Source organism: Mustelus asterias, chromosome 11, assembly GCF_964213995.1.
Source record: "Mustelus asterias chromosome 11, sMusAst1.hap1.1, whole genome shotgun sequence".
In the NCBI taxonomy this organism is placed as follows: Eukaryota; Metazoa; Chordata; class Chondrichthyes; order Carcharhiniformes; family Triakidae; genus Mustelus; species Mustelus asterias.
Window position 1 is genome coordinate 7,753,631 of NC_135811.1, and position 19,587 is coordinate 7,773,217.

Below are 19,587 nucleotides of genomic sequence, written 5' to 3' on the forward strand. Positions count from 1 at the left end.
ATGGTGACCAGACAAACCATCACCAATTGTTGTAAAAATCTTTCTGGGAAAATACCATCCCTACGTGATCTGGCCGATATACGATTCCCCACAAATTGGTTGACTCCAAAATGGCCCAGCAAGCTATTCAACGCAAGGATAATGAGAGATTGGCAGTGAATGTTGGCCTTGCCAGTCATACCCGCATTCCTTGGCAGAATGAAAAACAAACCTACAATTTTAGCAGCAGAATAAAGCCAAAGATGCCCAGTGAAGACATGACATTGGGCACCCACCATGGGCTGCTGTGCTCCCCATATCAGTCACAAAAGGGAGGCATTGAGGGATGGCACATCGTCGGTGTTGTCCCTGGGAGGGTGGGAAACCTTTTTGGAGGAGGGTCAGGGGAGGAAGGGATTGGAGACTGTTGAAGAATAAGTCTTAGCAACAAATTCCTATTCAGGATGGAAGAGTTATTTCCAATGAGTCAGGGATCTTGTGTCTTGGTGACTGTAGACTGAACCTTAGGTGTACAGTGCCATCTACAGCACAGCAGAACAAAGGGAGAGTTTATATTTTCCACTGTAATCTTTTCATGACCGATTCACTACTTGACGAGCAGTTACTATGCCTCAGGAATAAACTGCAACCAATCCGTGCACAGCAAGGTCCCACCGATAGTGACACTGGACAGGAAAGATTTACATTTCTATAGTGCCCTTCACACCTCAGGATGTTCCAAGTTGCTTTATAGCCAATGAAGTACCCCTGAAGATTCATCATCACTGTTAGAATGCAGGAAATGCAGAAGCCAACTGACGCACAGCAAGCTCCCACAATCCACCAGGATAATGATCACATGGTCTGCTTTAGTAATGTTGACTAAGGGATAAATATTGGCTCTACGACACCGGGGAGAATTCCCCAGCTCCACCTGACAAGGGATCCTCCATTTTACCTGTGAGGACAGATAGGGTCTCAATGTAAAGTCTCATCGGAAAAGCAGGACCTTCAGGGATGCAGCACTCCCTCAGTGCTGACCCTCTGACTCTCAGTACAGACCCTTCAACTATGCAACATCCCTTCAGTACTGACTCTCTGACAGTGCAGCACTCCCTCAGTACTGGCCCTCTGACAGTGCAGCACTCCCTCAGTACTTCCCCTCTGACAGTGTGGCAGTCCCTCAGTAATTCCCCTCTGACAGTGCGGCACTCCCTCAGTACTGACCCTCTGACAGTGTGACGCTCCCTCTGTACTGTATTGGAGTGTCAGTCCAGATTTTCATTCTGGATGCTGTATCTCACCACATACTGACCTTAGGTGTGAGAGTGCTGAGTGCTGAGGCACTGACCTTACCTTCTCCATGGTCCACATTGAATCATGTTCCTTTACTCTGGCGTTAGTTACATCATTCTTGTTGAGAATTCTGTTGTGAAGTTGATGTTTGTAAAATTATTTTAAGAATGTTAAGAGGTGAAAGTATTCCATGGTCGCTTTTAAAAGCTGTGTTCTTTTTACAAATAGAAAGTTAAAACAAAAATACAAGTGCATATGGTGCTAGTACACTGACTGAAACATTCTTTCAAAGGCCAAACAGCAGGCTTGCTTTGGTAACAGGCTTCAGGTATTTGAATATTTTGAATTTTAGCCAATCAGTTTAAATCGGCACCTAGCTACCAGCAACCTGTTAGATTTGAAATTGATATTTTGGTAACCTGAGAATCAATCATATTGTGAGGGGATGTGGATGTGTCATCACAGGGATAAAAGAATAGGCAGTGGGACAATAAGCAGAGATTGCAACTGCTCTCTGCTGCAGCGTATGTATGTCTTAAAAGAAAGCCTCATCTAGATAGCAAAGAAGAAAGGAGACAAAATATTCTGGAAGACGACAAAACCTGGTTGTAATTTAGAGAGTGACTAATAATTCTATTTTTTTGTTATTGAGTGGGAATTGTATTTATCTAAACAGCATTCCATCAGAATAATGTTTTATTCAGTTTGTTAATAGTTTAGTTAAACTGTTCACTGTTAGTTAGATAAATAAAGTGTTACCTGTTGCTTTTACAGAGAGAGTTTCAGGTAGTTATTTTGATTGAACCATGAAAAGTTGCTGAAGAGCCGATCGTACTATATCTCACACACTCTTTAACAGATTATCAGGCGAGGTACTCCTCTTTGAGTGGTCGGGTGCTCGTCCTCAGAGAGAGGATCTACCTCCGCTTTATAACAATTCCCACATGTTCTGTTCTGAAGCAGTCATCGCAGCTCTGGGAGAAACAGCCTATTGGAAAGCAGGACACTCTCACACCAACTAAGACCCAGAAAGAAAAAGGAACAAACTTGCCTTTCTCGCACTGTGCATGATGTCATGACGTCAAAGCACTTTTGAAATACATTGTGGCTTATTGCAGGAAAGGGTGGATGTGAACGCACTGGAGGGGGTCCAGAGGACATTCACCAGGATGCTGCCTGGGATGGAACACTTCAGTTGTAAAGAGAGGTTGGATAAACTTGAGTTTCGTTGGAGCAGAGAAGACTGAGGAGCGACCTCAGTGTAAAAGATTACGAGGGGCATGGACAGACTGGATAGGAAGCAGCCGTTCCCCTTTGTTGAAGGGTCAGTCACGAGGGGACTTAGGTTCAAGGTGAGGGGTGGGAGGTTTAGGGGGAATTTGAGGAAAAACCTTTGTACCCAGAGGGTGGTGAGGGTCTGGAATGCGCTGCCTGGGAGGGTGGTGGGGGCGGGATGCCTCACATCCTTTAAAAAGTACCTGGATGAGCACTTGGCACATCATAACATTCAGGGCTATGGGCCAAGTGCTGGCAGTTAGGATTAGTTGGGAGTTCAGGTGTTTCTAATGTGTTGGTGTAGACTCGATGGGCCGAAGAGCCTGCTCTGCACCGTGTGACTCTGAGTCAGCCAATTTGTGCAGAGCAAGATCCCACAAACTGCTATCTGATAATGACAAGACTGTGTTTCTTGCAGCATTGGTTGAGGGATGAATGTTGACCAGGGGGATCAGAGTGAGGGAACGCTCCTGAAGCTGTCAAATGGTAACCGTGGGAGTTTTAACATTGCTTCGAGCAGGCGGCCAGGCGGGACCTCACCTTACCGCTTCCACCAAAATCCCACGCAACGAACAACCGCAAAAAGCAATCAAGCTGACGTCAGCTTTACCTGTCCCTTGTCCGGTGGGCTCTGCAGCATCTCCTGGGTTTACCTCTTTAATTAGCGGGTCTGCCCCTTCCTGCCGAGAGACCCTGCGAGGGAACACAGTGGAACAGGCCATCAGCACCCAGTAAGACTCCGAAAGCGCAGTAACAGGTCATTCAGGCACCAGGCCTCACCGGGGAATCGAACCTGCAATCTCTCACACACCAGAAAATGAGAGGCATACGCCAAGAGCAGCATCAAAAACACCCGGCTCACTGATTGGGCCACACAGGCAGTGGTCATGTTCAACGTTGACTAACTTCAATAGAAAACACAACAACAACTTGCATTTACATAATGCCTTTAATATACTAAAACATCCCAAGCTGATTCACAGGAGGAAATATCAACCAAAGTTTAACATTGAGATACCTATGGGCCGCACAGTGACACAGTGGCTAGCACACCTGCCTCACAACACCAGGGGAGCTGGGTTCGATTCCCGGCTTGGGTCACTGTCTGTGTGGAGTCTGCATGTTCTCCCCATGTCTGCGTGGGTTTTCTCCGAGTGCTCTGGTTTCCTCCCAAAGACGTGCTGGTTAGGGTGCATTGGCCATGCTAAATTTTCCCTCAGTGTACCACCGAACAGGTGCCGGAGTGTGGCGACTAGGAGATTTTCACAGTAACTTCATTGCAGTGTTAATGTAAGCCAACCTGTGACACTAATAAATAAACTGATAAAATATAATATATTAAGAGATATTAAAACAGGGAAGGGAATCAAAATGAGAAGGCAAGAGAGGTAGGGAAGCAGAGAGGTTTAGCCTGCGGCTACTTTGAGGGAAAGTTCCTGCTCTCCAACCTTTCTTATTCTGTAAATGGTGCCCTGAAATCCGGGACAATTTGTTAAAATTCAGGCAGTACCGATTTCTGACCAGCAGAGAGTGCTGCTGCGCCAGCTACAGTGAGAACAAGGCTCAGAATGGTGGGAGCAGTTCCCAGAGGGAAAGGTATAACACACACAGCAGACTGTCGGGAAAGGCAACATCCGAGTTATAAATCAAACTCGATCCCGTACGCCACCCTTCACCTAAAATCCCCAAACTCCCTCTTAAAAAACACAGGACAAGTTACAGAAAGATAAAATATAACCTGCCTTCGACACGCATCACATCACTCAAAGATAAAAGCAAGACTTTCATTTATAAAGCGTCTCCCGCATCATAAGACGTCTCAAAACATTTTACAGCCAATGAAGTAACTCACCTCCTAACTCCCCAAAACCTATCCGCCATCTACAAGTCACACAGAATCCCTACAGTGCAGAGGGAGGCCATTCGGCCCATCAAGTCTGCACCAACCACAATCCCACCAGGACCTATCCCCACAACCCCATGCATTTACCCCAACGATTCCCCCTGACACTAAGGGGCAATTTATCACGGCCAATCCACCTAACCCGCACATCTTTGGAGTGCGGGAGGAAACCGGAGCACCCGGAGGAAACCCACGCAGACACGGGGAGAACGTGCAGACTCCACCAGACAGTGACCCGAGCCAGGAATCAAACCCGGGTCCCTGGCGCTGTGAGGCAGCAGTGCTAACCCACTGTGCCACCGTGCCGGAGTGAGATGGAATACTCTCCACCTGCCTGGATAAATACAGTTCCAACAACGCTCAAGGAACTCAACACCATCCAGGACCAAGCAGCCCCGCTTGATTGGCACCCCATCCACAAACATCCACTCCCTCCACCACCGACGCACAGTGGCAGCCGCGTGTACCATCTACAAGATGCACTGCAGCTACTCACCAAGGTTCCTTAGACAAAACCTTCCAAACCCGTGACTGCTACCACCTAGAAGGACCTGGGGTAGATGGAGGATGTTGCGCACACAGCAGTCCCATTGCAACCGAATGAGGCATTGGTTGGCGGGCCCAAGATGTCTGTGTTTTTTGCGACCTCGGACTACACGTATTTGAGTTGTAAGAGACTGCACCCCTTTTTCAGTTATGTGAAAAACTTCTCACGACAGTTTTGTTGCACTTCAGCCCCATGTTCCTGATGTACGGGTACCTGGTGCAGAGAGGGGCGGGGCGTGGGGGGGGGGGGGGGGAAAGGGGAGGGTCTCCTCATGGACATCCTCCTGGGAAAACGTCATCAATGTCGGGTGTCCCTGGAGAGGGAGAAGGCGGAGTCTGCTGGGACCACCGAGGCCTCCTACCCGATGGGCACCGCCGGGACTGGAATGTTTTATCAACCCCATTAATCGTGTCGCCTGGGATTTTCCTGCCTTGTTCGCTCGAAACTGTGAAATCCCACCCGAGGTCAACGGACCTTCCCACGGTCCGACCCTCGCCCGCTCCGGTTCCCGTGGCGGGCGGGACGGTAGAACTCAACAAATTGGCTGGGATTTTACGAGCTTGGCTTGGGGCGAGGCTCGTAAAATCCCGCCCGAGGCCAACAGAGAATTCCCTTCTGTGAGCCTCGCCCGCCCTGATTCTGGGACGGGTGTGTCGGTAAAATCCCAGCCACTGTGTTTTGATGTTTTAAGTTTCCTTTGTAATTTATTTCTGTGTTTCGAAGCGCCCCCTTAAAGGCCCGTCTCTTGTTTTGTCCCTGAGTTTGTTTAATTGAGTTGAATTGTTGCAACCTAAGATAGGTTACTGGGCCATGGGAGTGACAGGGTGGGAGCAGGCGATTATAATGCTGCATTCTGTGAATAAACCTGTTAGCAAGACAAGTGTTCATGTTTCATATTGCACCAACTGGATTGAGTTCAATATAACGGTACCCACACTCGCTGCTCATGTTCCAGTACACTCGGCTAATGTTCTGGGGACTCGGGTTCGAATCCCGCCACGGCAGATGGTGGAATTTGAATTCAATCAAAAATATCTGGAATTAAGAATCTACTGGTTACCATGAAACCATTGTCGATTGTCGGAAAAACCCATCTGGTTCACTAATGTCCTTTAGGGAAGGAAATCTGCCGTCCTTACCCGGTCTGGCCTACATGTAACTCCAGAGCCACAGCAATGTGGTTGAGCAATGGGGGCGGCACGGTGGCACAGTGGTTAGCGCTGCTGCTTCACAGCTCCAGGGACCTGGGTTCGATTCCCAGTTTAGGTCACTGTCTGTGTGGAGTTTGCACATTCTCCCCATGTCTGCGTGGGTTTCCTCCGGGTGCTCCAGTTTCCTCCCACAGTCCACAGATGTGCGGGTTAGGTTGATTGGCCATGCTAAAATTGCCCCTTAGTGTCCTGAGATGCATAGGTTAGAGGGATTAGTGGGTAAAATATGTAGGAATATGGGGGTAGGGCCTGGGTGGGTTTGTGGTCAGTGCAGACTCGATGGGCCGAATGGCCTCTTTCTGTACTGTAGGGATTCTATGATTTCTATGCCCTCTGAACCAGGGCAACAAGGGATGGGCAATAAATGCTGGCCAACCAGTGACACCCATGCCCCACGAATGAATAAAGAAAAAAACACAGCCCATTCATTCCTCGAGCCCCCTACTCCACTGCCCCTTACACTGTTCCCTGGTTGTGTCAATCACCTTCACACTGGCAGCCGCCCTATTGCAGAATTAACCCCCCAGCACACAATTCTTCTTCATTTATTTTCCTTTTTGTATTCTTTCATAGGAGGTGGGCGTCGCTGTCTAGACCAACATTTATTGTCCTTCCCCAGTTGCCCTTGAGAAGGCGGTGATGAGCTGCCTTCTTGAACCGCAGTCACTGGTTTGGAAGGTGCTGTTGAAGGAGCCTTGGTGAGTTACTGCAGTGCATCTTGTAGATGGCACACACATGGCTGCCACTGTTTATTGGTGGTGGAGGGAGTAGATGTTTATGGATGGGGTGCCAATCAAGCGGGGCTGCTTTGTCCTGGATGGTGTCAAGCTTCTCGAGTGTCGTTGGAGCTGCACCCATCCAGGCGAGTGGGGAGTATTCCATCTCTTAAAGGCTGTGATTTTTATCTGGGATGCCGGCCCTCCCATTCCAACACTTCGGGGGGAATTTTCCCATCCCGCCCGCCCAGGGAATCGTAGCGGGCAAACCATGCAAAGGTCCATTGGCCTCGGGCGGGATTTTCCGGTTTTGGGGCGAGCACGGTTGGAAAATCGACTTTCCACAAGTGAAGGCAAAGTGAGAAGTAACAGGCCATTCGGCCATGGTGGGGGGGAATGGAATGGGCTAAAATCTGACTGTGACTTCCAATCAGGACGGAAACCCCACCTGATCGTTTACCCCCCCTTTCTCCAGACTCGACAGACAATCGTTAGAATAGAATAGAATAGAATCCCTACAGTACAGAAAGAGGCCATTCGGCCCATCGAGTCTGCACCGACCACAATCCCACCCAGGCCCTACCCCCATATCCCTACCCCCATATCCCTACATATTTTACCCACTAATCCCTCTAACCTACGCATCTCAGGACACTAAGGGGCAATTTTAGCATGGCCAATCAACCTAACCCGCTCATCTTTGGACTGTGGGAGGAAACCGGAGCACCCAGAGGAAACCCACGCAGACACGAGGAGAATGTGCAAACTCCACACAGACAGTGACCTAAGCCGGGAATCGAACCCGGGACCCTGGAGCTGTGAAGCAGCAGTGCTAACCACTGTGCCACCCTGGGGTTGGGGTGAACCGTAACTCCTGACCTCTTTATTTTGGTTATTCACTCATGGGACATGGGCGTCGCTGGCTGGGCCAGCATTTATTGCCCATGCTTTGTTGCCCGAGGATAGTTGAGAATCAACCACATTGCTGTGGCTCTGGAGTCACATGTAGGCCAGACCGGGTAAGGACGGCAGATTTCCTTCCCTGAAGGGCATTAGTGAACCAGATGGGTTTTTCCAACAATCAACAATGGTTTCATGGTCATCAGTAGATTCTTAATTCCAGATATTTTTTAATTGAATTCAAATTCCACCAGCTGCCGTGGCGGGATTCGAACCCATGTACCCAGAACATTAGCTAAGATTCTGGATTAATAGTCTAGCGATAATCCCACAAGGCCATCGCCTCCCTGCTGACCCAGAACAGCTAACTCCAGAGAGTCTGACTAGCTGCTATCTTACGGCAACTCCCTCGGACGTACAGACGCAGTCCACCCGTGTCACCATGTCCCCAGCAATCCACCATTTATTGAGTCACCCCGCTACTCATTAATTCGGCGGGTCATTTGTTACTTCCTGCAAGGTGTTGCTTTTTAATAGCCGCCTCAGAGGATCGATAAGAGTGATGGATATTAGGTGAGAATGAAGTGCTGTTGAGAAGGAGAGAGAGAGAGAGAGGGAGAGGGGAACAAGCCTGCGTTGGAAAATCAGCAAATTGAAAATCATCTGTTCCTTGCCTGAACTCATTCATCACCAAGACTGATGACTAAATGCAATCTATATATTAATATCTGAGAGCAGTCTGTCAATTCAATAGTCACAAAATGAAATGCAATACAAGCCCAACCAAAATTATCACCAGAGAAAACATATATTGTATTTGATCTATTAGATAGGGGAATGTGGACAGCACATCATTAGGCAGAGAACATGATCTGCAAGCTGCCAGCAGAATTCTACATTTTATTCATTGCACCTTCTCTCCCTCCTCACCACTCCCGCCTCCTCCTTGTCCCAGAACCACTTCCACACCTGCCAGGGGAACGGGTCGAGACTGCTTCTCAAATACCAGGCCATTGGCAACAGTGGTGAATTGGCAACGTTTTTCTGTGGTTGGTCCACATTAGTCTCTGGTCAATCCCACCTCCACGCCTCCCCCACCACCCCCCGCCCCCCCCCTTCAAGAATGTTGACTGTGGGGATGCAACAATGATAATGTCCATTGAATGTCATGGGGAGATGGTCAGAATGTCTCTCATTGGAGCCATGTACGTGGCACAAACGTTGCTTGCTGTTCAGCAACCCAAGCGTCCGATCAACTCCGTGTGGGAGACCTCCGTGTGGGAGAGCTCTGTGTGGGAGAACGTGTCCGTGTGGGAGAGCTCTGTGTGGGAGAGCTCTGTGTGGGAGAGCTCCGTGTGGGAGAGCTCCGTGTGGGAGAGCTCCGTGTGGGAGAGCTCTATGTGGGAGAGCGTGTCCATGTGGGAGAGCTCCGTGTGGGACAGCTCCGTGTGGGAGAGCGTGTCCGTGTGGGAGAGCTCTGTGTGGGAGAGCGTGTCCGTGTGGGAGAGCTCTGTGTGGGAGAGCGTGTCCGTGTGGGAGAGCTCCGTGTGGGAGAGCTCTGTGTGGGAGAGCTCCATGTGGGAGAGCTCCGTGTGGGAGAGCTCCGTGTGGGAGAGCTCCGTGTGGGAGAGCTCCATATGGGAGAGCATGTCCATGTGGGAGAGCTCCATGTGAGAGAGCGAGTTCGTGTGGGAGAGCTCTGTGTGGGAGAGCTCCGTGTGGGAGAGCTCCGTGTGGGAGAGCTCCGTGTGGGAGAGCATGTCCATGTGGGAGAGCTCCATGTGAGAGAGCGAGTTCGTGTGGGAGAGCTCTGTGTGGGAGAGCTCCGTGTGGGAGAGCTCTATGTGGGAGAGCTCCGTGTGGGAGAGCTCCGTGTGGGAGAGCTCCGTGTGGGAGAGCTCTGTGTGGGAGAGCTCCGTGTGGGAGAGCTCTGTGTGGGAGAGCTCCGTGTGAGAGAGCGTGTCTGTGTGAGAGAGCTCCGTGTGGGAGACCTCCGTGTGGGAGAGCTCCGTGTGGGAGAGCTCCGTGTGGGAGAGCTCCGTGTGGGAGAGCTCCGTGTGAGAGAGCGTGACCGTGTGGGAGAGCTCCGTGTGGGAGACCTCCGTGTGGGAGAGCTCCATGATTTCATGGAAGATACAATCGGGAATATTAATACAAAGGCCACATGATAAAATGAAGTGAATGATCTCTGTAGGAGGACCTGCTGAATGACTCTGAGGTCAGTGCAGTGTTCTATTGTCCAATGTCAGTGACTACTTTCTGGAAAGTTCCCTGGAACAATAAGAGGGATAAAGGGGTTACGTTTTGAGGACAAGTTCAGAGACTATTTTGTATTGTTCTAATGGAAAAATGAAGGGTGATCTAACTGAGACTCAAAGGGCCAGAAGGCCGGCTCCTGCTCCTATGTTGATAAGTGTTCAAGATGATTAAAATGTTTCAAGTGAATAATAGGAACTATGGAGCATGATCTTAAAGTTGGAGCCAGGCCATTCAGGGGTGAAGTTAGAAAACTCTTCCTCACAGAGGGTTGTGGAAATGTGGGTCTGTCACCGTTGGCATCTTTCACGCCAGCCTGTGGACGGGAAACTCCACCCTCGAAAAACTCAAGTCATCTGGACGATGAAGATTCTGGCTGGACACGGAGACAAAGGTCACCACCGAGGACGATCCCCGAGTAGTGACTCCTCGACTTTCCTCACGGAACAGACATTCACTTTGCTCTTACACAGCCCCCCTGACCAGACCCTACAAGCGATGGAGATGTGACCACGGGCATTGTCATGGGAGCGAGAGGAAACCCTGGAACTCGGGGAGAGGGCAGGGCGGGGGGGGGGGAGGTATGACAACCCCCACCAGTCCATGTGGAATCACTGATTGAACTCCCTGTGGGGCTCACGAGTTCCCCTGGTAACAGGCAGTGGCCCTTCCAGCTGGAACTCACCACCTGAGCTTTTTATGAGGCAGGCCCAGGACTGGGCCTGCTTTACTCCGTCCCAGGCAGGGATTAGTGTGCGTACGTCTTGGAAGTGAGTTGACTTTGCATTCTGTAATAAACTATGTTCTTTACCCACCCGGCTTCCTGAGTCATGCCACTTACCTATTCCTCTTTCTGTGGAAGGAAAGGAGACAATTTAATGTTTCAAAAAGTCACAATACCAGGGATGAAGGATTTCAGTTATGAGGGGCGATTGAATCATAGAATCCTACAGTGCAGCAGGAGGCCATTCGGCCCAATGTATCTGTGCCGACATCAGTCCCACCCAGGCCCTATCCCCGTAACCTCACATATTTAGCCCGGAAATCCCTCTAACCTACACATCCTGGGACACTAAGGGCCAAATTAGCACTGCCAATCCCCCTAACCTGCACATCTTTGGAGTGTGGGAGGAAACCAGCGCACCTGGGGGAAACCCACGCAGACTCGGGGAGAACGTGCAAACTCGACACAGACAGTGACCCAAGCCGGGAATTGAACCCGGGTCCCTGGCGCTGTGAGGCAGCAGCGCTAACCACTGCGCCACCGTGCCGCTCCTAGTAGATTGAGAAAAACTATTCTCTCTGGAGGTCACAGATTTCAAAATCATAGTCAAAAGATCTGGAGGGGAGATGAGGAGAACTTTTCTTTGTTCACTAGGGTTGTTAAGATTTGGGAAGCTCTGAAAAGATTCCTCAATTAATTTGGGAAGGAAATTGGACGGGGGCTTGAAGTTGAGGTTCTTACAGGGTTACAAACTAAGCTTCACTACTCCTCCTGCTAGAGATCCAGAACAGACATGATGGGCCGAATAGCCTCCTACTGTGCCGTAAGTTTCTATTGATCCATATCAAGATCTGACCCACCTGAAGATGCGGTTTGCCGATGACCCTCGGTATGCGATATTGTTGAAGAATACTTCGAGTTCTTGGTCATTGTCAAAGTCGGCCACGATCACCGTCCTAACCGGTGAGGGCGTTGCGAACACCGGGCTTGCTATATCCTAAGAAAAACCACATTCGACCCAGTGATTACCAAATAACCAGTGAAGAAGAGAATGCCAGTCCAGATCAGTGCCCACAGAGGGAGGGTGCAACACATCGAACGCAGGTTATATGTGGATCCTGAGGTGCCCTTAAAGTTTATTTATTAGTGTCACAGGTAGGCTTACATTAACACTGCAATGAAGTTACTGTGAAAATCCCCTAGTTGCCACACTCCGGCGCCTGTCCGGGTACGCTGAGGGAGAATTTATCACGGCCAATGCACCCTAGCCAGCACATCTTTCGGACTGAGGGAGGAAAGCGGAGCACCCGGAGGAAACCCATGCGGAGAGAACGTGCAGACTCCGCAAAGACAGTGACCCGAGTCAGGAATCGAACCTAGATCCCTGGCGCTGTGAGGCAGCCGTGCTAACCATTGTGCCACCATGCGGTCCATTACTATCCCTCTGTGATCCCACCCTGTCCCTTCTCAATCGCTGCATGTTCTACCCTCGGATATCTAAAAATTCTCCACCCCTCCTTCTGCAAACCCAGAGAGTTCCCCTCCATCACCAGGCCACTGCCTCACACCAAAACAAAACTCTCTTCGCCTGCACCCCTCTGTGCTGCTCCGAGTTCTCTGCTGCCGCATCCGCCCAGAACCCCTCCTCCCCCCAACTCCTGCCTTAGATACTAGCCCTTCTGTGCTCATTCCATTTCACCTGTCTACTATGGACCCTTCTCTCGTCAATGTACCCTGCTCTATTCGGATGACTAGTGTTCCTATTGCTCTCAGGCTAATCTATCACCAGCAGCAGCCAAGAGTGGAAAGTATAACCAAAGATGTGCAGGTTAGGTGGATTGGCCATGCTAAATTGTCCCTTAGTGTCTAAAGACTTGCAGGTTAGGTGGACTGGCCATGCTAAATTGTCCCTTAGTGCCCAAAGATGTGTAGGTTAGGTGAATTGGCCATGCTAAATTGTCCCTTAGTGTCCAAAGATGTGCAGGTTAGGTGAATTGGCCATGCTAAATCGTCCCTTAGTGCCCACAGATGTGTAGGTTAGGGGGATTAGTGGGGTTATGGGGATGGGGTGACCTGGGTACAGCACTCTGTCAGAGTGTCAGTGCACTGACCCAACCCAATGGGCTGAATGGCCTCCTTCTGCCCTTTGGGATTCTATGATTCTTATAGTAGGAAATGGGAGAATGGAAAATCCGCGGGGTCGGGAACTGAAGAGTGGGAGATGAAAGCACAGGGAAACAGAAGTGGAATTGTATTAAATCAGGGGTGGGAGATAGGTATGGAAAGGAAGGGAGATAGGGACGGAGAGAGGGAGATGGGATGATGGGGATCAGGGATGAGGGTGGAGAAGGGGTAATACTGGAGGGGTAGGAGGTGGCAATTAGTGAGATGAGGAGCTGGTGGGCTTGGGTCTTTGGGGCAATTGGCAGTTGGGATGGGATGGTTGACCATGTTAAAGACATTGTAAACATAAGCTGTGTCTCCACAGACACCCTCACTGCCTCCACAATAAACAACAGTCCCAGAGAAATTCCACTGAAATAAAACATACCAATATTCATCTGATTGGAAATGAAAAATAAGGTTATTAATTCGATTTGTGAGGTAACACCTTGAATTAGCACTTTCCATTCTGCCATCCATTAGCTTAATATCTTGTAGGTTTAATTAAAACCTTTACGTTGATGGTCACACACTGTCCAATGCATGAACTGTTTGTGTGTACTCCAATCCCAGCTCATTTCCTTCAAGGAAATGTTTTCCGATACAAAAATGTTTGGCAAACCTTTTATTCGATTGTTTTCTGTGTAATGAAGCTTCAGAAACCCATGCAGGATTCCCCAACCCCTTCCAACTAACCACCAGACCTGAACAGACCAGACCTCGACCGACCTAACCACCCCAAGACCTCAATGGACCCAACACCCTCACCAACCTAACCACCCCTCGACCCGAACAACCCCCTTCCCCACTGACCTGATCCCAAGGGCGGCATGGTGGCACAGTGGTTAGCACCGCTGCCTCACAGCGCCAGGGACCCAGGTTCGATTCCTGGCTTGGGTCACTGTCTGTGTGGAGTCTGCACGTTCTCCCCGTGTCTGCGTGGGTTTCCTCCGGGTGCTCTGGTTTCCTTCCACAGTCTGAAAGACGTGCTGGTTAGGGCGCATTGGCCGTGCTAAATTCTCCCTCAGTGTGACCCGAACAGGCGCCGGAATGTGGCAACTAGGGGATTTTCACAGTAACTTCATTGCAGTGTTAATGTAAGCCTACTTGTGACACTAATAAATAAACATCAAACATTAAACCATCCGCACCCCCTGATGTCCAACCCCCCCATCTCAGCCCTCACCCCTCACTCCAATGTCTGATTTCTCCCGATGTCCAAAACTCTCATCCCCATGCTGACTCCAGCCCCAATGTCCGACTCCCCCCGATATCCAACTCCACACCCCCATGTCTGATTCTGCCCCGAAGTCCAAATTCCCCAACTTCCAATGTCTGACTCCCCCAATATCGGCAACCCCCTGCCCCCCATGTCCGCCTCCCCTCTGATGTCTGAACTCACAAAGCTAGTGCCATAAAAAAGGGGTCACGCCCTCCTTCACTCTGCTACTTTTAGACTTCATCACTGGAGCTGGGGACGTGCTTCGCTGCTGGAACCTTGAATCTCACCTGGTCGGAGTCAGGAAGCTCGGGCAAGACAGGAGCTTCAGGATGTAAGCGCAAGCAAGCCGATAGGGAGTGACAATCCGAGGAAGTTATGGCCCAAGGTTTCCAATCCATCCGGGCTGGCTAACAGTCAAGTTTAATATAACTGGGTAACAAGAAATCTGTTCCCTTTGAATTGGGTGTGGGAGGGCAGTGTGAATGAAATTGGAGTGGATTTGGAAGGGAACATTTCTCCTAAGTATCTGCTGCCCTGGTCCCTCTAGGTGGTCGAGGATGCTGGTTTGGAAGGTGCTGTCGAAGGAGCCTTGGCGAGTTGCTGCGGTGCATCTTGTGGATGGTACTCACTGCCGCCAATGTGCATCGGTGGTGGAGGGAGTGGATGTTGAAGGTGGTGGATAGGATGACAATCAAGTGGCTTGCTTTGTCTTGGATGGTGCCGAGCTTCTTGAGTGTTGTTGGAGCTGAAGAGGCAGAGAATAGAGAGACAGGGACCCCGCAGGGGCAAAAGGTCCTTAGTTTAGAAAGGTGTCATGTGTCGGTCGGCACAGGCTTGATGGGCTGAAGGGCCTGTTCCTGTGCTGTGCTGTTCTTTGTTAAAGTGTAGGATTCCACCAAGGCTGACAAGGGCAAAAGAGAAAGGTCAAACGAGTGGCAGAAGTGGAAGACATCCAAACTTGGGCTTTGAAAACCTGAGGATTTGAGGAGGGGAGAATAATGAGGACAGTGCGGAGGAGACTCATCAATATGTATTTAGAGTCCTGATGAAGGAGTGGTGAAAAGCGCACTGTTCCCATACAGGACAGTGAACTTGCAATGTCAGTTTTACAGTGGGGCAGAGAGCAATATCTGAACTACATTCTGTGGATCTCACTGTGTGTAAATTGGTTCTCCCGCAGTTCCCTGCGTAACATCAGGAGCTGCAGTTTGAGAAAGTCATGAATTGGTCATGAAGAATTGTTGCGCTGCCCTCAGGCACTGTATGTTCTTGTTTCGATCTCTCAGAGACTCTCAGTAACTACATCAATCAATCTCCCAGTTGCCCCTTCGCGTACAGACTGAACGGCACAGCCTTCTCTCTCTCTCTCTGGCACCAGCCAATGTTACATTCACGGCTCGCTCCCAAACTAATTTCTTCAAAGGTCTCCCTTTTAATTAAATGGCTGTATATCAACAGGCCCTGAGATTCTCAGAGAGCTGGGATGCAGAGAGCCTGAATGCATTCAGTTCAAATTGAAGGAACTCACTCCCTTGCTTTTCAAACTGATGAATGGGGGTGAATTTTATCAGACTCTCCCACTCTTCCCCCCCTCCCCCCACCACCCACCTCCCCTCCATCCATCACCCACCACCTTCAGGACCGGGTGGGGGGGAAGGAAGCTCAGAGTTAAAATCTTAAAAATGGGAAACTCCAGCCTGCCAGCATGTGTGTATGTGTGTGAGTACATACGGCATGCGTGCACGCATGTCTGCATGTGTGTGTGTGTGCGTGTGCATGTGTGTGTGTGTGTGCGTGTGCATGTGTGTGTGTGTGTGTGTGTGCGTGCTTATGTGTGTGAGCATGTGTGTGATGCGCATCAATTGGACACGAGGCTCGAAGCTTCAGTAAAAGAAGGCTTTTATTAACTAACAATGGAACTATCAGAACTTTAACACACTATCCCAGACTGAAGGGGTCCCGTCCAAGCAGGGAGTCTTATACCTCTCCCAGGAGGCGGAGCCCGACTGGGATGTGCCACAAACGTAACAAACACAGGTGTAACAATCCCACCCTAACCCAACAGCAACATTAGTACAATCCCACAGTAACCTATATACATTCCTGTAGTACTGGCCAGCCCTGGCTCAGTACTATCCAGTGGGAACCAACGATGGTTCACCACAGTGTGTAAAGTAAAAGTAAAGTTTATTTATTAGTGACAAGTAAGCCTTACATTAACACTGCAATGAAGTTGCTGTGAAATTCCCCTAGTCGCCACACTCTGGCGCCTGTCTGGGTCAATGCACCCTAACCAGCACGTCTTTCGGACTGTGGGAGGAAACTGGAGCACCCGGAGGAAACCCACGCAGACACGGGGAGAACGTGCAGACTCCACATAGACAGTGACCCAAGCCGGGAATTGAACTCAGTTCCCTGGCGCTGTGAGGCAGCAGTGCGAACCACTGTGCTACCATGTGCATGTGTGCGTGCATGTGTGTGTGAGTGTGTATGTGTGTGTGCATGCACGCGGTGTGCGTGTGTGTGCATGCGATGTGCATGCGCATGCGTGCCTGTGTACGTGTGTGCATGTGGTGTGCGTTTACATGCGCACATGCGTGTGTGCGTGTGTATGTGCGTGTGCGTGTGTCAGGCGAGGAGTTATTTAATTTGTTATATAAGGTTCTGGTGAAGTCACTGCAATTCTTCCGGTCTCCTCACAGAGTTGCCCGAGAGAGGGAATGTAATGAAGGTTCATTAGACTGGTTTCAGATGGCGGGAATTGTCCCATAAGTAGAGTTTTAAAGTTAGGGCGGCACGGTAGCACAGTGGTTAGCACTGCTGCTTCACAGCTCCAGGGTCCCGGGTTCGATTCCCGGCTCGGGTCACTGTCTGTGTGGAGTTTGCACATTCTCCTCGTGTCTGCGTGGGTTTCCTCCGGGTGCTCCGGTTTCCTCCCACAGTCCAAAGATGTGCGGGTTAGGTTGATTAGCCAGGTTAAAAATTGCCCCTTAGAGTCCTGAGATGTGTAGGTTAGCGGGTAAATATCTGGGGGTAGGGCCTGGGTGGGATTGTGGTCGGTGCAGACTCGATGGGCCGAATGGCCTCCTTCTGCACTGTAGGGTTTCTATGATTTCTATGATGATTTCTATGTTTAGAACAGTGACAGGCGATCTTATTGAAACTTATAACATTCTTCGGGGGCTTGACAGGGGAGGTGCTGTCAAAGTGTCCCCCTCGGATAGGGAATCTGAAACAAAGGGTCACAGTCTCTGAATAAGACCGGGATAGGGGAGAAGAGTCTTCACTCAGAGGGTTGTGAAATGTTTGGAATTCTCTACCCCTGAGAGTTTTCAGATGCTCAGTCACAGCGTATATTCAAGGTAGAGCTTGATGGATGTCAGGTCCTAAGGGAATGAAGGGATATGGGAATAATGCACAATGAGGCTGAAGATCAGCCATTTAACTCACTGAATCGTGGAACAGGTTCAGAGGGCCAATTGGCCGATTCCTGCTCCTATTCTCAAGATTCAAGTAAGGAATTATAATATTTAAATCAGGTCACATGCCTCTAATTTTAGCAGTGGACCTGAAGAGCTGTGGACTCAGTATCTCAGGACTCAGGAGACCTGGTTACTTTTTTTTGGATGTTGTGGATTAAACTTCAGAATCTCCACAGTGCAGAAGGAGGCTATTCTGCCCATCTAGTCTGCACCGACTCCCTGACTGAGCATCTAACCTTGGCCCACCTCCTGTCTTATCCCTGCAACCCCATACATTTACCCCATTAATCCCCCTAACCTACACATCTTGGGACACTAAGGGGCAATTTAGCATGACCATTCCCCCTAACCTGCACATCTTTGGACACTAAGGGGCAATTTAGCACGGCCAATCCACCTAACCTGCACATCTTTGGACATTAAGGAGCAATTTAGCATGGCCAATCCACTTAACTTGCACATCTTTGGACACTAGGGGGCAACTTAACATGGCCAATCCACCTAACTTGCACACCTTTGGACACTAAGGAGCAATTTAGCATGGCCAATCTACCTAGCCTGCATATCTTTGGACACTAAGGGCAATTTAGCAAGGCCAATCCATCTAATCTGCATATCTTTTGACTGTGGGAGGAAACCAGAGCACCCAGAGGAAACCCACACAGACACGGGGAGAATGTGCAAACTCCACACAGACTGGTATCGAACCCAGGTCCCTGGTGCTGTGAGGCAGCAGTGCTAACCACTGTGCCATCCTTGTGGCTAAAGGAAAGCAGAAGCTACCAGCTGTAGCAGGTTTGTGTTTTCCAGCACTGCCTGTGGGCCAAGAGAAGAAGGAGTGTGCACCAACATCTGCGCTCCCACACCCCACCAACCTCCTCAGGGTCTCTTTGCCACCACCTCCAGGATCTGATCCCTTCCCTCCTGCAATCTCTTGGAGGAGATGTTGACCGCGAAGAATAGAAACTGAAACAAAATCAGGAGCCTGTGATACACCCCAGTGACATCACCATCACATCATGTGACTGGCTCTGAAAGCAATCATGCAACCACTTAAATATATAACACAGGGAAATCTAGAACACAGGGACACAGTTACAGAATAATGAGTTGATCATTTAGGGCTGAGATCAAGAGAAGTTTCTTCTCATTCAGAGAGTTGTAAATCTTCAGAATTCTTGACTCTGGAGGTTTGTGGATGGTCAGTCGCTATTCCACATATCCCTTAATTCCTGGAGAGACCAAAAATCTATCTCAGCCTTAAATATATTGGGGTGGAAAAGTAGAGTTGAGATGGAAGATCCTCCATGATTGTACAGAATGGTTCAAGGGGCCGAAAGGTCTACTCCTGCTACTATTTCAACTCTGCTGCGTGAGTGCAATTATTGCTGATTATGCTGGTGATCTCTCTCACTGCCTCAAGATTCGGTTAAGGTTTGTATAAACTAGTCCAAGACTTCCACTTGTCTTCTCCTCATCCACGCCAACTGGTTCATCGCATCTAACTACCTGAATCCTGAGCACTTGCCTTCACTCTGCTGGCCTGGGGCCATGTTCCATTCTGTATTAATCATCTAAAAGCATTTCTAACATCACAGCTGCCAACCGTGGCTCGCCCAGTACCTCTCTTTCTCCCTCAGTTAGGAGGTTGGGGGTTCACATCCACCTTCAGAGACATTTTAAAATTCTTTCCTGGAGGGCAGCACGGTGGCACAGCGGTTCGCACTGCTGCCTCACAGTGCCAGGGATCAGGGTTCGATTCCCGACTTGGGTCATTGTCTGTGTGGAGTCTGTAGGTTCTCCCTGTGTCTGCGTGGGTTTCCTCTGGGTGCTCCGGTTTCCTCCCACAGTACGAAAGACTGTGCTGGTTAGGTGCGTTGGCCATGCTAAATTCTCCCTCAGTGTACCCGAAC

General features: G+C 49.8%; 1 protein-coding gene across 3 annotated transcripts in view; it reads right to left on the minus strand.

The window, feature by feature from the left end:
* The window catches only part of LOC144500341 (cartilage acidic protein 1-like), a 377,638-nt gene that overhangs the window by 52,743 nt on the left and 305,308 nt on the right, over positions 1-19,587 (minus strand). For all 3 annotated transcript variants that reach the window (XM_078223086.1, XM_078223087.1, XM_078223085.1), the window contains exons 7-8: positions 11,668-11,804; positions 3,161-3,243 (exon numbers count right to left, since the gene is read on the minus strand). In XM_078223086.1, the coding sequence (XP_078079212.1) occupies positions 3,161-3,243; positions 11,668-11,804 (220 nt within the window). The remainder of the gene's footprint in view (positions 1-3,160; positions 3,244-11,667; positions 11,805-19,587) is intronic.